The sequence below is a fragment of the Pseudophryne corroboree genome, chromosome 6 (genome assembly GCF_028390025.1).
Source record: "Pseudophryne corroboree isolate aPseCor3 chromosome 6, aPseCor3.hap2, whole genome shotgun sequence".
NCBI classification, from domain to species: Eukaryota; Metazoa; Chordata; class Amphibia; order Anura; family Myobatrachidae; genus Pseudophryne; species Pseudophryne corroboree.
Window position 1 is genome coordinate 273279831 of NC_086449.1, and position 14481 is coordinate 273294311.

The 14481-nt window shown below is 44.5% G+C and overlaps 1 protein-coding gene across 3 annotated transcripts in view; it reads left to right on the forward strand.

Moving 5' to 3' along the window:
- Positions 1–14481, forward strand: part of FBN1 (fibrillin 1) — a 343784-nt gene that overhangs the window by 158071 nt on the left and 171232 nt on the right. For all 3 annotated transcript variants that reach the window (XM_063926051.1, XM_063926050.1, XM_063926049.1), the window contains exon 8: positions 570–695. In XM_063926051.1, coding sequence (XP_063782121.1) covers positions 570–695 — 126 coding nt within the window. The remainder of the gene's footprint in view (positions 1–569; positions 696–14481) is intronic.

Sequence of the window (14481 nt, forward strand, 5' to 3'; positions counted from 1 at the left end):
ACCCACTCACCTTTGGGATGTCGGCTGTCTGTGATCCAGCTCTGGTCTCTTCAGTGGTGTCAGGACTCCGATGTCGGTCACATGACCACTGGCATCCTGATAGCTAGGATGCTGAACGCATCCCAGTTGAATTATATATTGACAACAGTGAAATTATTTTACATTGGCTTTTAGATATACACTTGCATGAGAATTGTACTTTTTTTCCTGGATCGTTGTGAGCAGGGACTTGGTGTTCATCTTTTGAACTTTATAATATCACTTTAGGGATGTCTTTCCATTGCCTCTGTGCCTGAGAAAACAATGCCACTTGGATCATCCTCGTTTAATTTGCTGCAAATGTCACGGCGCTACATTGGCCCATATATCACATGTAATCCTTAATGACAATATCCTGTTCCATGTTTCGTAATCCCCAGTGCTGGAATCATTTGAATACTAAGCTGATCTTACATAACATGAATTTTAATGAATGGATGACTTGGCCTCCAAGAGTAATTAGCTGTGATGGATCGTACTGTGGTATGTTTTTAACTTTTTTATTTTTTATTTTGTTGTTATTTGGGCAGATGTGGATGAATGCCAAGCTATCCCTGGAATGTGTCAAGGAGGAAATTGCATTAATACTGTTGGATCTTTTGAGTGCAAATGCCCAGCTGGACACAAATTTAGTGATCTAACACAAAAATGTGAAGGTAAGTATTGTTTATGACCTTGGTAAATTATGTTTTGTTTTGTGCATTTATACTATATTATTATACAGTGTCATTTTGGAATATCCCTGTAACGCTTGTTCCTTATGTTATGGAAACAGTTGTTGATTGTTGTCCCGTCTTGTTTAATTTACTTAACTTGGGTTATCTGCACATGTTTGATCCGCCAGTTGCGAGCTGGACCAAAATAGGGAGGAAAGTTTGGACTTTTGGGAGTTCATTGCACGAGGTTGGGATGAAGAAACGCAGCTGCTGGGGGATCACTCTGTCATATGGCCTGACGGTATTTTAGCTAGGCCCACTTTTTTTCTGCTAACATGATCTGCTCCTAGGAGGGGTCTTTGGAAGCGTCTAACAGAGTGATTGCACTGAGAGGCCCTGGCTCTCTCTTTCTCATACTAATACTGTGTCCAAAGGGACCCAGCAGATGATCTTTTTACAAATCATCTATGGAGACATTTTTATTTCATTATTTCTTTTGCACATAAGAATTTCAACAACAGGTCACAATTTCCAAGTAAAAACCAATAAGAGTACCAGGTTTAAGTATCTTCTTTCATTGTTCAACAAATAAATGTAATAAGTTTTTTTTTTTTGCCAGTTAGCACTGCTATCCAAATGCATTATTCTGGTAGCAGAAGTGAAACTGTAGCTTTAGAACAAATTTGCAACCAATAATATTGTGTTTTTGGCCTCAAATGACCTGTGATCCCATAGAACACAGGTTCTCAAACTTGGTCCTCAGGACCCCACACGGTGCATGTTTTGCAGGTCTCCTCACAGAATCGCAAGTGAAATAATTAGCTCCACCTGTGGATCTTTTAAAATGTGTCTGTGAGTAATTAATACACCTGTGCACCTGCTGGGTTACCTGCAAAACATGCACTGTGTGGGGTCCTGAGGACCGAGTTTGAGAACCCCTGCCATAGAACATCAGATCAGATGACATTCTGGACTGGCGGTTAATACAGCTGGATGTAATCATGGGAATATGAACGTCACAGTTGTGTGTGGCCGCCAAAACAATTGATAACAATCCTAATGGAACTGATAGGATTTTTAACTGGCAAGTTGGAAAATGCATTTAGAAGATGACCTCTATTAAAACTATGGGCCTAATTCAGAGCTGATCGCAGCAGCAAAATTGTTCTCTAATGGGCAAAATCATGTGCACTGCAGGTGGGGTCAGATATAACGTGCAGAGAAATTTAGATTTGGGTGGGTTATTTTGTTTCTGTGCAGGACAAATACTAGCTGCTTTATTTTTACACTGAAATTTAGATTTCAGTTTAAACACACCCCACCCAAATCTAATTCTCTCCGCACATGTTATATCTGCCCCACCTACAGTACACATGGTTTTGCCCATTAAAGAACAATTTTGCTGCTGCGATCAGGTCTGAATGAGGCCCTATGTTTGCAGTCATTTTCTAGACTAAGGGACAATATAAGTGAACCAGTGCTCAGCTGTAGTGTGAAACTCCTGCAACTTTCCGGGCGAGAGCAGCCAGGTAGGCTCAGCAGGGGGCCGGGGCAGAAGTATGACATGTCGGATGGGGCGGGGTGGAGGCCGAACACTGTAAATGAGGCAGAATGGGGGCATGGTGACTGCAATTGCGTCATTGTAGCTACCCACCCCCCTCCGCTTTGCAATGCCGAGATCACCAGCAGTATACAGCAGGGGGTGTGGTTACGATGACGCATCTCAGCAAGAATCGTGGCATCCACTGCCCACTTTACTCACTAAGTGGGCGGCCGCGCAGGGAGGTACCTGCAAAATCTGGAGACTTGCCTGTCCTTCCAGGGAGCCGGGACGCCCACACAATTTTCAGGAGCCTCTCGGCCATTCTGGGAGAGTAGGCAAATAGGGTGTAATGAAAATACTGTGTGCTGGAGACAAAAACATTTACTTACATACCTTCACATAAGAATGCTGTCTGCAGCAAGTATGTTCATTGCAGTGTGCTAAGCTCAGTCACTTCAGGAATTCAGTGCACCTGCATATATTTCACTTATTAGTAATAACATGATCTACGTGACTCTTTAAGTACCCAGAAAAAATGTTCCTGATGAGTGCTGCTTTTAAAGCTTGGGTTTGCAAATTTTGCACACGCAACACCCACTACATGCCCCTGTCATGCCCTTGAATGCAGAAGTTGCATATGCTGCATATAGTCACACCCAGAACACTCCCCATATTCGTTGTTCTGTATTAATGACATTGCTTAGCTATCACATTTTGCTGCGGTCTCAATAACAGCAGGTCACACATGCGTGTTGATTCTTTTCCTGCTTGGTGCGTGCGCACAGTGTGCCGATAATCACTCATTGGACGGTATTCAAATTATATATCACACCCAATCTCCTTTCTAAAGTAATCCCCGTTATCGTGCATATCGCGCCCATAGTAATTAGGTTTAGTTGCGTAAAGGGTTAGGGTGCCTCACTACCCTGGGGGTAGCAAGCTGAAATGATTATACCACACCCGTCAGCAGAAACACATTTGCAACTGATGTTGAATTAGGTCCTTAGTTTCAAGTACCCATAAAAATTTATAAATAGCTTGGGCAAAACAACATGTTGATAATAAATATTGCAAAGGTAGACTGACCATATTATTCCTTTAACCTGTGACACTCATGAATTACACAGGTTCTGTGGCTGGCTGACTAAAAGCCTGCATTTCACTTGGTTTAAAGCAGCCACAGAACCTGTGTAATTCATGAGTGTCCCAGATTAAAGGGATAATATAGTCAGCCTAGCAAAGGTAAAGACAATGGGGGTCATTCCGAGTTGTTCGCTCGCTAGCTGCTTTTAGCAGCAGTGCACACGCTAGGCCGCCGCCCTCTGGAGTGTATCTTAGCTTAGCAGAATAGTGAACGAAAGATTAGCAGAACTGCTGCTAAATATTTTCTTGCAGTTTCTGAGTAGCTCCAGACCTACTCCTAGATTGCGATCACCTCAGTCCGTTTAGTTCCTGGTTTGATGTCACAAACACGCCCTGCGTTCGGCCAGCCACTTCCCCGTTTCTCCAGACACTCCTGCGTTTTTCCCTGACACGCCTGCGTTTTTTAGCACACTCTCGGAAAACGCTCAGTTACCACCCAGAAACGCCCCTTTCCTGTCAATCATTCACCGATCAGCAGTGCGACTGAAAAGCGCAGCACGAACACCAGCAAATCCACTAAGTTTTTAGTTAAATAACTTAGCGAATGCGCTCTGCGTACCATGCGCATGCGCAGTTAGCAACAGATCGCAGCATAGCGAAAATCGACAACGAGCGAACAACTCGGAATGACCACCAATCTTAGATGTTCTGGAATATGAATAATTGAAAATGTTTTCTACTCTTTGTTTTTCGGAAAATTATCCCTGAAAAACAACTTGATGTTTTTCGTTTCCAGATACACATATGTAGTGTATTATACTGACAATAATTTCAGGGTGGGAGTGGCAGAAATTCTTTTAAACCTAACATTAAAGAGCAACAACATCTTATCTAACACTTAACATATAATTTATTGGCTCTTTGAAACAGTGTAAATGTAAAATGTAATTACAATCATGTGTTGATATTGGCCACTGATGCGGGTTGGCTGGAAGCACAAATAGAGCTGTGTCAGTGATATTTACTGTAAGTGTTTATATCATATGGACAAAAAACGGCAAAACAGAGAAGTGAGAAGTAACATACTATTAAACTAAATGTAGAACCATTTAGATAAGTATACCAAGACTTTAACTAGAGCTCTACCTTACCTGGAAATCCACTGGGTGTGGTACAGTAAGAAGTATCTCAGATCAGAAGCTAATCAAGAACCAGGCACTTCCACTACACTCTTACCACCATGGGGTACCACATATACTGTAAATGCATATATACAGTGGTCAAAGTGAGGTGGTATGGCATACCACCGCTTTGATATGACAATTGAAAAAAATAAAATAATAATTGCCGGATCCCTTTGCCGCTGTCAATCATGTTTCAGCAGCAGAGGAAGGGGAGGAGACCAACAAGAGTGTGCTGCTGGAGAATATACATGTGGGGCACTGGAGCTTTGAAGGCAAAGGGTGGTCATACTAAATATTTATTTGATTTAGATTTCTCTTCTGTTCATTCACTTTGCATTTTGTTAATTGATAAAAAAAAACTAAATATTAACACTCCTATTTTTGCAAGCATTCTTACTTTGCAGCATTTTTGCCTAAAACTCTTGCACAGTACTATATATATATATATATATATATATATATATATATCCAATATATTAGCCCAGATCTGTGACTCTGTGCCTGTGTGTCTAACGCTGGGTGGAGTCACAACACTGGGCGGAGTCAACTGCATCTGCAGGAAGACACACCATGCCCTGTCCCAGTGGCAGAATCCGGTACAAGATGCCCAGTGACACTACCTACGGTATAGGGAGGTGGCGCCAGCGGTAGTAGCAGACACAGCTCCTGCCAGCAGCAGCAGGGAGGGGAACACAAACTATACGGAGGGTACATGGAAGCAGTAGATGGATGCCCGCTGCACCTCTCCCCATTAGACACCATGCTTGGCACCTTACACCCACACCCCACGTCGGGGACCCCTCCCTCATGCATCCCCATATCACCACCTGCCGCATACAGCCAGTGGGGGGTCATGCTGGGTGGCAGGCGGCGAAGAACATGTTCAGCGGGACGGCGCACAGACCACACACTCACCAATCCCCATTGCTGCTCTGACGGAGCTCCCACCGACCGCAACCTTGGGTCGCACCATGCTCTTCTCAGGAGAAGAGCATGGTGCGACCCAAGGTTGCAGTCGGAGGGAGCTCCTTCAGAGCAGCAATTAGGATTGGTGAGTGTGTGGTCCATGCGCCGTTCGCTGAACATGTTCTTCGCCGCCTGCCGCCCAGCACTATGCCTGGCGGCTGACAGCCAGACCATAGGGCTGGGGACACGAGCACCTGATCCGGATTCAAATCACCTGACACAGGCATACAGTGTGGAGGCATGCCGCCCTTCACAAGGGGCAGCCCAAGTGCAGCGGAACGGGGACAGGATGGGACAATGCTCCCGGCACATTTCTGCAGAGCTCCCTCCTTCTGCAGCCGACTCATTATCTCACGGCAGCAGGCAGGGCGTTAGCGCACACCAGTACCTGCATATGCTACAGTCACAAAGACATGAAGCGCACCACCCACATCAGCCACACCACCACACCTGAGCCTCCACCACCCTCCCCACCACCGCACCCTCTTCTCCTTTACACGCAGGAACACTCCACACACCCCTCCCCCAACCAGCCCCCTGCACACACAAAACCCCTTCCCCATCTGTGCAAACCCCCCATCCAACCCCAAGCCTCATGAACCCTTAACCCTCACACCACAGCAACGAACACAACCCTCGCACACCCACAACTCCACCGGACAACAAACCCAACTTGCCGCGACAACGCACCCACCTGTGCAACACCCGCCGCACCTCACAAGGCCATCCCCCAACCAAGCTAGCCCCATACCTGGCACCCACCTTCCACAAATACACCACCCCTTCACCACCCCCTGGACATCAACACAACCTTCTGCATCTGCCTACTCCACTCCCCCCCCTCCCCTGCACACACTACACCCCCCAATACCCTCCCTCATTCACCCATCCACCGCATGTGGACCTCCCCCATCCATGACACCTTCGCACACCCTTCCCCATCCCCCTGGCCCCCACACCCACAACTCCACCAAGCACAACACCTCCTGTCCCCTCTCCTATTCCTCACCCCTAGACCGCAGTATATATATAAGAAAAAAAAAATAAGGAAATCACATTGTATGATTTTTAAACAATTTAATTTACTTGTATATTCTTGTGGAAAATAAATATTTGGACACCTACCAAGCAGCAAGATTTCTGGCTCTCACAGACCTGTTACTTCTTCTTTAAGAAGCTCTTCTATCATCCACTCGTTACCTGTATTAATGGCACCTGTTTGAACTAGTTATCTGTATAAAAGACACCTGTCCACACCCTCAAACAGTCAGACTGCTACCTCTCCACCATGGCCAAGACCAGAGAGCTGTCCAAGGACACCAGGGTCAAAATTGTAGAGCTGCACAAGGCTGGGATGAGCTACTCGACAATAGAAGAAGTCAACATTTGGCGCAATTATTAAAGAAATACAAGATCACTGACAATCTCCCTCGACCTGGGGCTCCATGCAAGATGTCACCTCGTGGGGTATCAATGATCTTGAGAACGGTGAGGAATCATCCCAGAACTACACGGGGGGACCTGGTCAATGACCTCAAGAGTACTGGGACCACATTCACAAAGGTTACCATTAGTAACACACTATGGCCCTCATTCCGAGTTAATTGCTAGCTGCCGTTGTTCGCACTGCAGCGATCAGGCTAAAAATCGGCACTTCTGCGCATGCGTACGGGCCGCAGTACGCACGCACGAAGTACTTTCACACAAAACTATGCAGTTTTACACAAGGGCAAGCGACGCTTTTCTGTCGCTCTGCTGATCGGTGAGTGATTGACAGGAAGTGGGTGTTTCTGGGTGGTAACTGACCGTTTTCCAGGAGTGTGCTAAAAAACGCAGGCGTGACAGGTGAAAACGCAGGCGTGCCTGGGAAAACGGGGGAGTGGCTGGCCGAACGCAGGGCGTGTTTGTGACGTCAAAGCAGGAACTAAACAGACTGAAGTGATCGCAAGGTAGGAGTAGGTCTGGAGCTACTCAGAAATGGCATGAAAATTTTTACGAGCACTTCTGCTAACCTTTCGTTCGCACTTCTGCTAAGCTAAGATACACTCCCAGAGGGCGGCGGCTTAGCGTTTGCACTGCTGCTAAAATCAGCTAGCGAGCGATCAACTCGGAATGAGGGCCTATGTTGTCATGGATTGAAATCCTGCAGCGCCCGAAAGGTCCCCCTGCTTAAGCCAGCACATGTCCAGGCCCGTCTAAAGTTTGCCAGTGACCATCTGGATGATCCAGGGGAGGATTGGGAGAATGTAATGTGGTCAGATGAGAGCAAAATCGAACTTTTTGGTATTATTATTATTATCCTTTATTTATATGGCGCCACAAGGGTTCCGCAGCGCCCAATTACAGAGTACATAAACAAATAATCAAGCAAGAAAACAGCAACTTACAGTTGACGACAATATAGGACAGGGGTAAATAAACATAGCTACATCAGCAGATGACACTGGAATAAGTATCAGGTGGCAGAAGACTGCTGGATTTGGTGCAGTTGAATATTATTAGAGTAAAAAAAGGATAAGCACATGAGGGAAGAGGACCCTGTTCGTGAGAGCTTACAGTCTAAAAGGGAAGGGTAGGCAGACAGGGGTGAGACAGATGGGGTACATAGAGAGCATGGAACAGAGGTTTAGGATGAGATTTGGCTGGGTTTGGTGAAGAAGTGGGTCTTGAGAGCCCGTTTGAAGTTTTGTAGAGAGGTGGAGAGTCTGTGGGGGAGAGGTAGGGAATTCCAGAGAAGTGGTGCAGCACGTGAAAAATCTTGGAGGTAGGAGTGGGAGGAAGTAATCCGTAGGCAGGAGAGTCGGCGTACATTAGCATAGCGAAGAGGACGTGTGGGAGTGTAAAGGGAGATAAGGTCAGAGATGTAGATGGGAGAGGAGTGGGTGAGGGCTTTGTAAGCAAGTGTGAGAAGCTTGAAATGGATTCTGAAAGGGAAGGGGAGCCAATGAAGGTCTAGTAAGAGAGGAGAGGTGGACGTAGTGCGTTTGGTGAGGAAAATGAGCCAGGCAGCAGCATTGAGGATAGATTGGAGTGGAGAGAGGTATTTGTCAGGAATGTCAGTCAGGAGGAGATTACAGTAGTCCAGTCTGGAGATGACCAGTGAGTGGATAAGAGTCTTAGTAGCATCCTGGGTCAGAAAGGGTCTGATCCTGGAAATATTTTTTAGATGAAAACAGCAGGTTTGTGAGAGGTGCTGAATGTGTGGTTTGAAGGAGAGGGAGGAGTCAAGGATTACTCCAAGACAGCGCACTTGGGGGCTAGAGGAGATAGTAGTGCCATCAATAGATAATGAGATTGTAGGAGGTGAGGTTATGCGGGAGGGAGGGAAGATGATCAGCTCGGTCTTAGACATGTTAAGTTTAAGAAAGTGCTGGGACATCCAGGAAGAGGTAGCAGAGAGACAGTTGGAGATACAAGTGAGGAGAGCAGGGGAGAGGTCTGGAGAGGAAAGATAGATTTGAGTGTCATCAGCATAGAGATGATATTGGAAACCGAAAGAACTAATGAGCTTACCTAGTGAGGACGTATAGAGAGAGAAGAGAAGAGGACCAAGGACAGAACCTTGGGGTACCCCTAGAGTTAGTGGAAGTGAGGGGGAGGTATAAACTCCACTCGCCGTGTTTGGAGGGAGAATAATGATGAATGGCATCCCAAGAACACAATACCCACTGTGAAGCATGGGGGTGGAAACATCATGCTTTGGGGCTGCTTTTCTGCAAAGGGGGCAGGACAACTGATCCGTATTAAGGAGAGGATGAATGGAGCCATGTACCGTGAGATTTTTTGGTCAAAAACCTCCTTCCCCCAGTAAAAGCATTGAAGATGGAACGTGGCTGGGTCTTCCAGCATGACAGTGACCCCAAACACATTGCCCGGGCAACTAAGGAGTGGCTCCGTAAGAAGCATTTCAAGGTCCTGGAGTGTCCTAGCCAGTCTCCAGACCTCAACCCAATAGAAAATCTGTGGAGGGAGTTGAAAGTCCGTGTTGCCCGGCGACAGCCGCAAAACATGACAGATCTAGAGAAGATCTGCATGGAAGAGTGGGACAAAATACCTGCTACAGTGTGTGCAAATCTGGTCAAGAACTACAGGAAACGTTTGACCTCTGTAATTGCCAACCGAGGTTATATTACAAAGTATTGAGTTAAACTTTTTGATTGTCCAAATATTTATTTTCGGCAAGAATATACAAAAAAATGTTTAAAAATCATACAATGTGATTTCCTAGGTTTTTTTTCCAGATTCTGTCTCTCACAGTTGAAGTGAACCTATGATGGAAATTACAGACCTCTCTCATCTTCTTAAGTGGGTCAACTTGCACAATCGGTGGCTGTCCAAATACTTTTTTACCCCACTGTGTATATGTATATATATATATATATATATATATATATATATATTTATAAAGGAATAGAGGGCGCGCTTAGTGAATAACATGTAAGTATCATTTTACTAAAGAATAAAAGCTCACATACATCACAGTTTAAAATCAACAGCGTCAAAACCATATTCCAGAGCCTCTGTATAGCTGCTGCTACCACGATCTCAGTCACTGCAGCAAGCATAGACACTCGCTCGTCTTGAGTCCACTGGACCCAGCACATGATGTCACCACACCACTCATGTCCTTCAAAATATGCCCAACTGGTTTCATCACTCTAGGACTTCATCAGGGGGTGTGACCTAATTCCTACTGGCTTCACATTTATCCTAATGTCTAGATTTCATGGAGACTCAATTAAATATACGTAATACACCTGTACACAAGTATAGCTGTACAAATTTAAACTGTGATGTTTGTGAACTTTCATTCTTTAGTAAAATTATACTTACATATTACTCACTGAGTGTGCCCTCTACTCTTTTACATCTGCTGGAAACTGTTCCCTTTGGTTGAGGCTAATTGGAGGTGGCTGCACTGACATTGGTTACCATTGGAAAATGACAGCAAAAAAAGATTAATGGACTAATGTGTGCATCCAACTGCTACTAACACTATATATATATATATATATATATATATATATATATATATATATATAAAATGGTGTTTTAAGGGAGCCCTAGCAGAATGGGATTAACCAATTCCCTTTTCAATATACATAAAACTGAATTAGTGTCCACCCAGTTGGCCATCGAATTAGAAATACAAAATAATGTTTTTCATTTATTCTTCATACAGTTAATACAATATTTAAAAAAATATTTAGTGCACAAAAGGTAGCAGTAATCCAACAGATAACAATAATATCACATTTACACCGATGATATTGAAATTTAAGAGTTTTATTCAGGTGTGTGAGAGTCTCTTGGTTTTGTAGGTACTGTGTACCCAACCCTACGCGTTTCCTCCGAATGAACTTCCTCAAGGGTAGATGAAGGAAACAATGTTGAGGTATATAGTTCTCACATCAGGTGTGAACTTTTTTTGTGATTCTGATCACCAATCCCATTCAGTGTGAGAATAAGATAAAATTCAAAGTAGTTAGGACTAATGGGATACTTTATCCAAATGATGATTCAAATTCTTCAGGCTTCAGCTGAAGGAAACCCATGCCCCATACTGGTTCATAATTTTATAAATGCTTTTAACCTTTGAGGTTGCAGAGACATACTGTATCCTCCAAAATCGCATTTCCTGAACATATTGACTCTAATTGGTCCATTTTTTAACTCTCATTTCTACCACTCCTGGAGAATTTAATCATCATTTGGATAAAGTATCCCATTAGTCCTAACTACTTTGAATTTTATCTTATTCTCACACTGAATGGGATTGGTGATCAGAATCACAAAAAAGTTCACATCTGATGTGAGAACTATATACCTTAACATTGTGTCCTTCATCTACCCTTGAGGAAGTCCGTTTGGAGGAAACACGTAGGGTTAGGTACCTACAAAACCAGGAGACTCTCACTCACCTGAATAAGACTCTTATAATTTGATATTATTGTCATCTGTTTGATTACTGCCACCTTTTGTGCACCAAATGTTTTTTTAATATTGTATTAACTGTATTAAGAATAAATGAAAAACATTCTTTTGTATCTCTGATTCTCTAATTGGATGGTCGATTGGGTGGACACTAATTAATTAATTCTATGTATATTAAAAAGGGAATTGGTTAATCCCATTTCCACTAGCGCCCTCTAAAAACACAATTTTTGTATAATCATCTATTGGTTCTTGCTAACAAGGAACTGTTTAAGAAGTGCTGCCTACACATTAGCGGCACAAGATTAGAGCAACCCTATTATATATATATATATATATACATACAGTACTGTGTTTCCCCTTTCTATGATGGCACTGTGTGAATTTTAATGTAGATTTAGGTTGGTATCTTTATTCATGCAATTTGCTTGTAACAAAATATTTCAAAAATATCTCCAAAGAAAATGTCATGCATAACCATAATTACTATGTAGGAGTAGTAGCGGTTCACCAACTGACCATATGTAATAATGTTGAATGTGGCCGTTACAGAACAACACTTATCTAGAAAATACTGGCCCTCATTCCGAGTTGATCGGTCGCAAGGCGAATTTAGCAGAGTTACACACGCTAAGCCTACGCCTACTGGGAGTGTATCTTAGCTTCTTAAAATTGCGACCGATGTATTCGCAATATTGCGATTACAAACTACTTTGCAGTTTCAGAGTAGCTTCAGACTTACTCTGCCTGTGCGATCAGTTCAGTGCTTGTCGTTCCTGGTTTGACGTCACAAACACACCCAGCGTTCGCCCAGACACTCCTCCGTTTCTCCAGCCACTCCTGCGTTTTTTCCGGAAACGGTAGCGTTTTCATCCACACGCCCATAAAACGCCGTGTTTCCGCCCAGTAACACCCATTTCCTGTCAATCACATTACGATCGCCGGAGCGATGAAAAAGCCATGAGTAAAAATACTATCTTCATTGTTAAATTACTTGGCGCAGTCGCAGTGCGAATATTGCGCATGCGTACTAAGCAGATTTTCATTGCGATGCGATGAAAAATACCGACCGATCAACTCGGAATGAGGGCCACTTTGCAGTCATTTCATTTTGTCTGCTATATAATATGTAATCTGGAGGGTTAAGCTGTATCATCCGTTCAGTGACTCCTGAAAGTATTCCACTACTGCCTAGATTCTCTATCACATTTCTTCATTCACATGAGGTTAATTTGAAATTTGCAGCTATACATAAGGACTAAACATCTCTGAGTTCCTGCCAGTTAAAACTTTACGGAACAGTGGTTCTCGGAAATATTTATCCAGTGGGCTCCAGTTTAACCGCAAATGAATCAGGGGTCAGTTTTGGCCCACATGACCACAGTGTGGTAGCGTGGGAGAATGCTTGCTTAATAACGCACAATAGTCCACTGAGAGCTCTGGTGGCTGTTGCTGATTGCTGCTGCCGGCTGTTAGTTACTTTTTAGTATGCACAAAGAAAAGTAGTAACAACTGAAAGTGTTTTATCTAATAATGTAATTTTCTCTGACGTCCTAAGTGGATGCTGGGGACTCCGTCAGGACCATGGGGATTAGCGGCTCCGCAGGAGACAGGGCACAAAACTAAAGCTTTAGGATCAGGTGGTGTGTACTGGCTCCTCCCCCTATGACCCTCCTCCAAGCCTCAGTTAGGTTTTTGTGCCCGTCCGAGCAGGGTGCAATCTAGGTGGCTCTCTAAGGAGCTGCTTAGAAAAAGTTTTTAGGTTTCTTATTTTCAGTGAGTCCTGCTGGCAACAGGCTCACTGCATCGAGGGACTTAGGGGAGAGAAGTTCAACTCACCTGCGTCCAGGATGGATTGGCTTCTTAGGCTACTGGACACCATTAGCTCCAGAGGGAGTCGGAAGACAGGTCTCACCCTGGGGTTCGTCCCGGAGCCGCGCCGCCGACCCCCCTTGCAGATGCTGAAGATTGAAGGTCCAGAAACCGGCGGCAGAAGGCTTTTCAGTCTTCATGAAGGTAGCGCACAGCACTGCAGCTGTGCGCCATTGTTGTCACACACTTCACACCAACGGTCACGGAGGGTGCAGGGCGTTGCTGGGGGCGCCCTGGGCAGCAATGTATAATACCTTATTCTGGCTAAAAATACATCACATATAGCCCCTGGAGGCTATATGGATGTATTTAACCCCTGCCAGGTCTCAGAAAAACGGGAGAAGAAGCCAGCCGAAAAGGGGGCGGGGCCTATTCTCCTCAGCACACAGCGCCATTTTCCCTCACAGAAAGGCTGGTGGGAAGGCTCCCAGGCTCTCCCCTGCACTGCACTACAGAAACAGGGTTAAAACAGAGAGGGGGGGCACTTATTTGGCGATATGTATATATATATTAAAATGCTATAAGGGAAAAACACTTATATAAAGGTTGTCCCTGTATAATATAGCGTTTTTGGTGTGTGCTGGCAAACTCTCCCTCTGTCTCCCCAAAGGGCTAGTGGGGTCCTGTCCTCTATCAGAGCATTCCCTGTGTGTGTGCTGTGTGTCGGTACTTGTGTGTCGACATGTATGAGGACGATGTTGGTGAGGAGGCGGAGCAATTGCCGGTAATGGTGATGTCACTCTCTAGGGAGTCGACACCGGAATGGATGGCTTATTTAAGGAATTACGTGATAATGTCAACACGCTGCAAGGTCGGTTGACGACATGAGACGGCCGGCAAACCAATTAGTACCTGTCCAGGCGTCTAAAACACCGTCAGGGGCGTTAAAACGTCCTTTTACCTCAGTCGGTCGACACAGACACAGACACGGACACTGACTCCAGTGTCGACGGTGAAGAAACAAACGTATTTTCCTTTAGGGCCACACGTTACTTGTTAAGGGCAATGAAGGAGATGTTACATATTTCTGATACTACAAGTACCACAAAAAAGGGTATTATGTGGAGTGTGAAAAAACTACATGTGGTTTTTCCTGAATCAGATAAATTAAATGAAGTGTGTGATGATGCGTGGGTTTCCCCCGATAGAAAATTATTGGCGGTATACCCTTTCCCGCCAGAAGTTATGGCGCGTTGGGAAACAC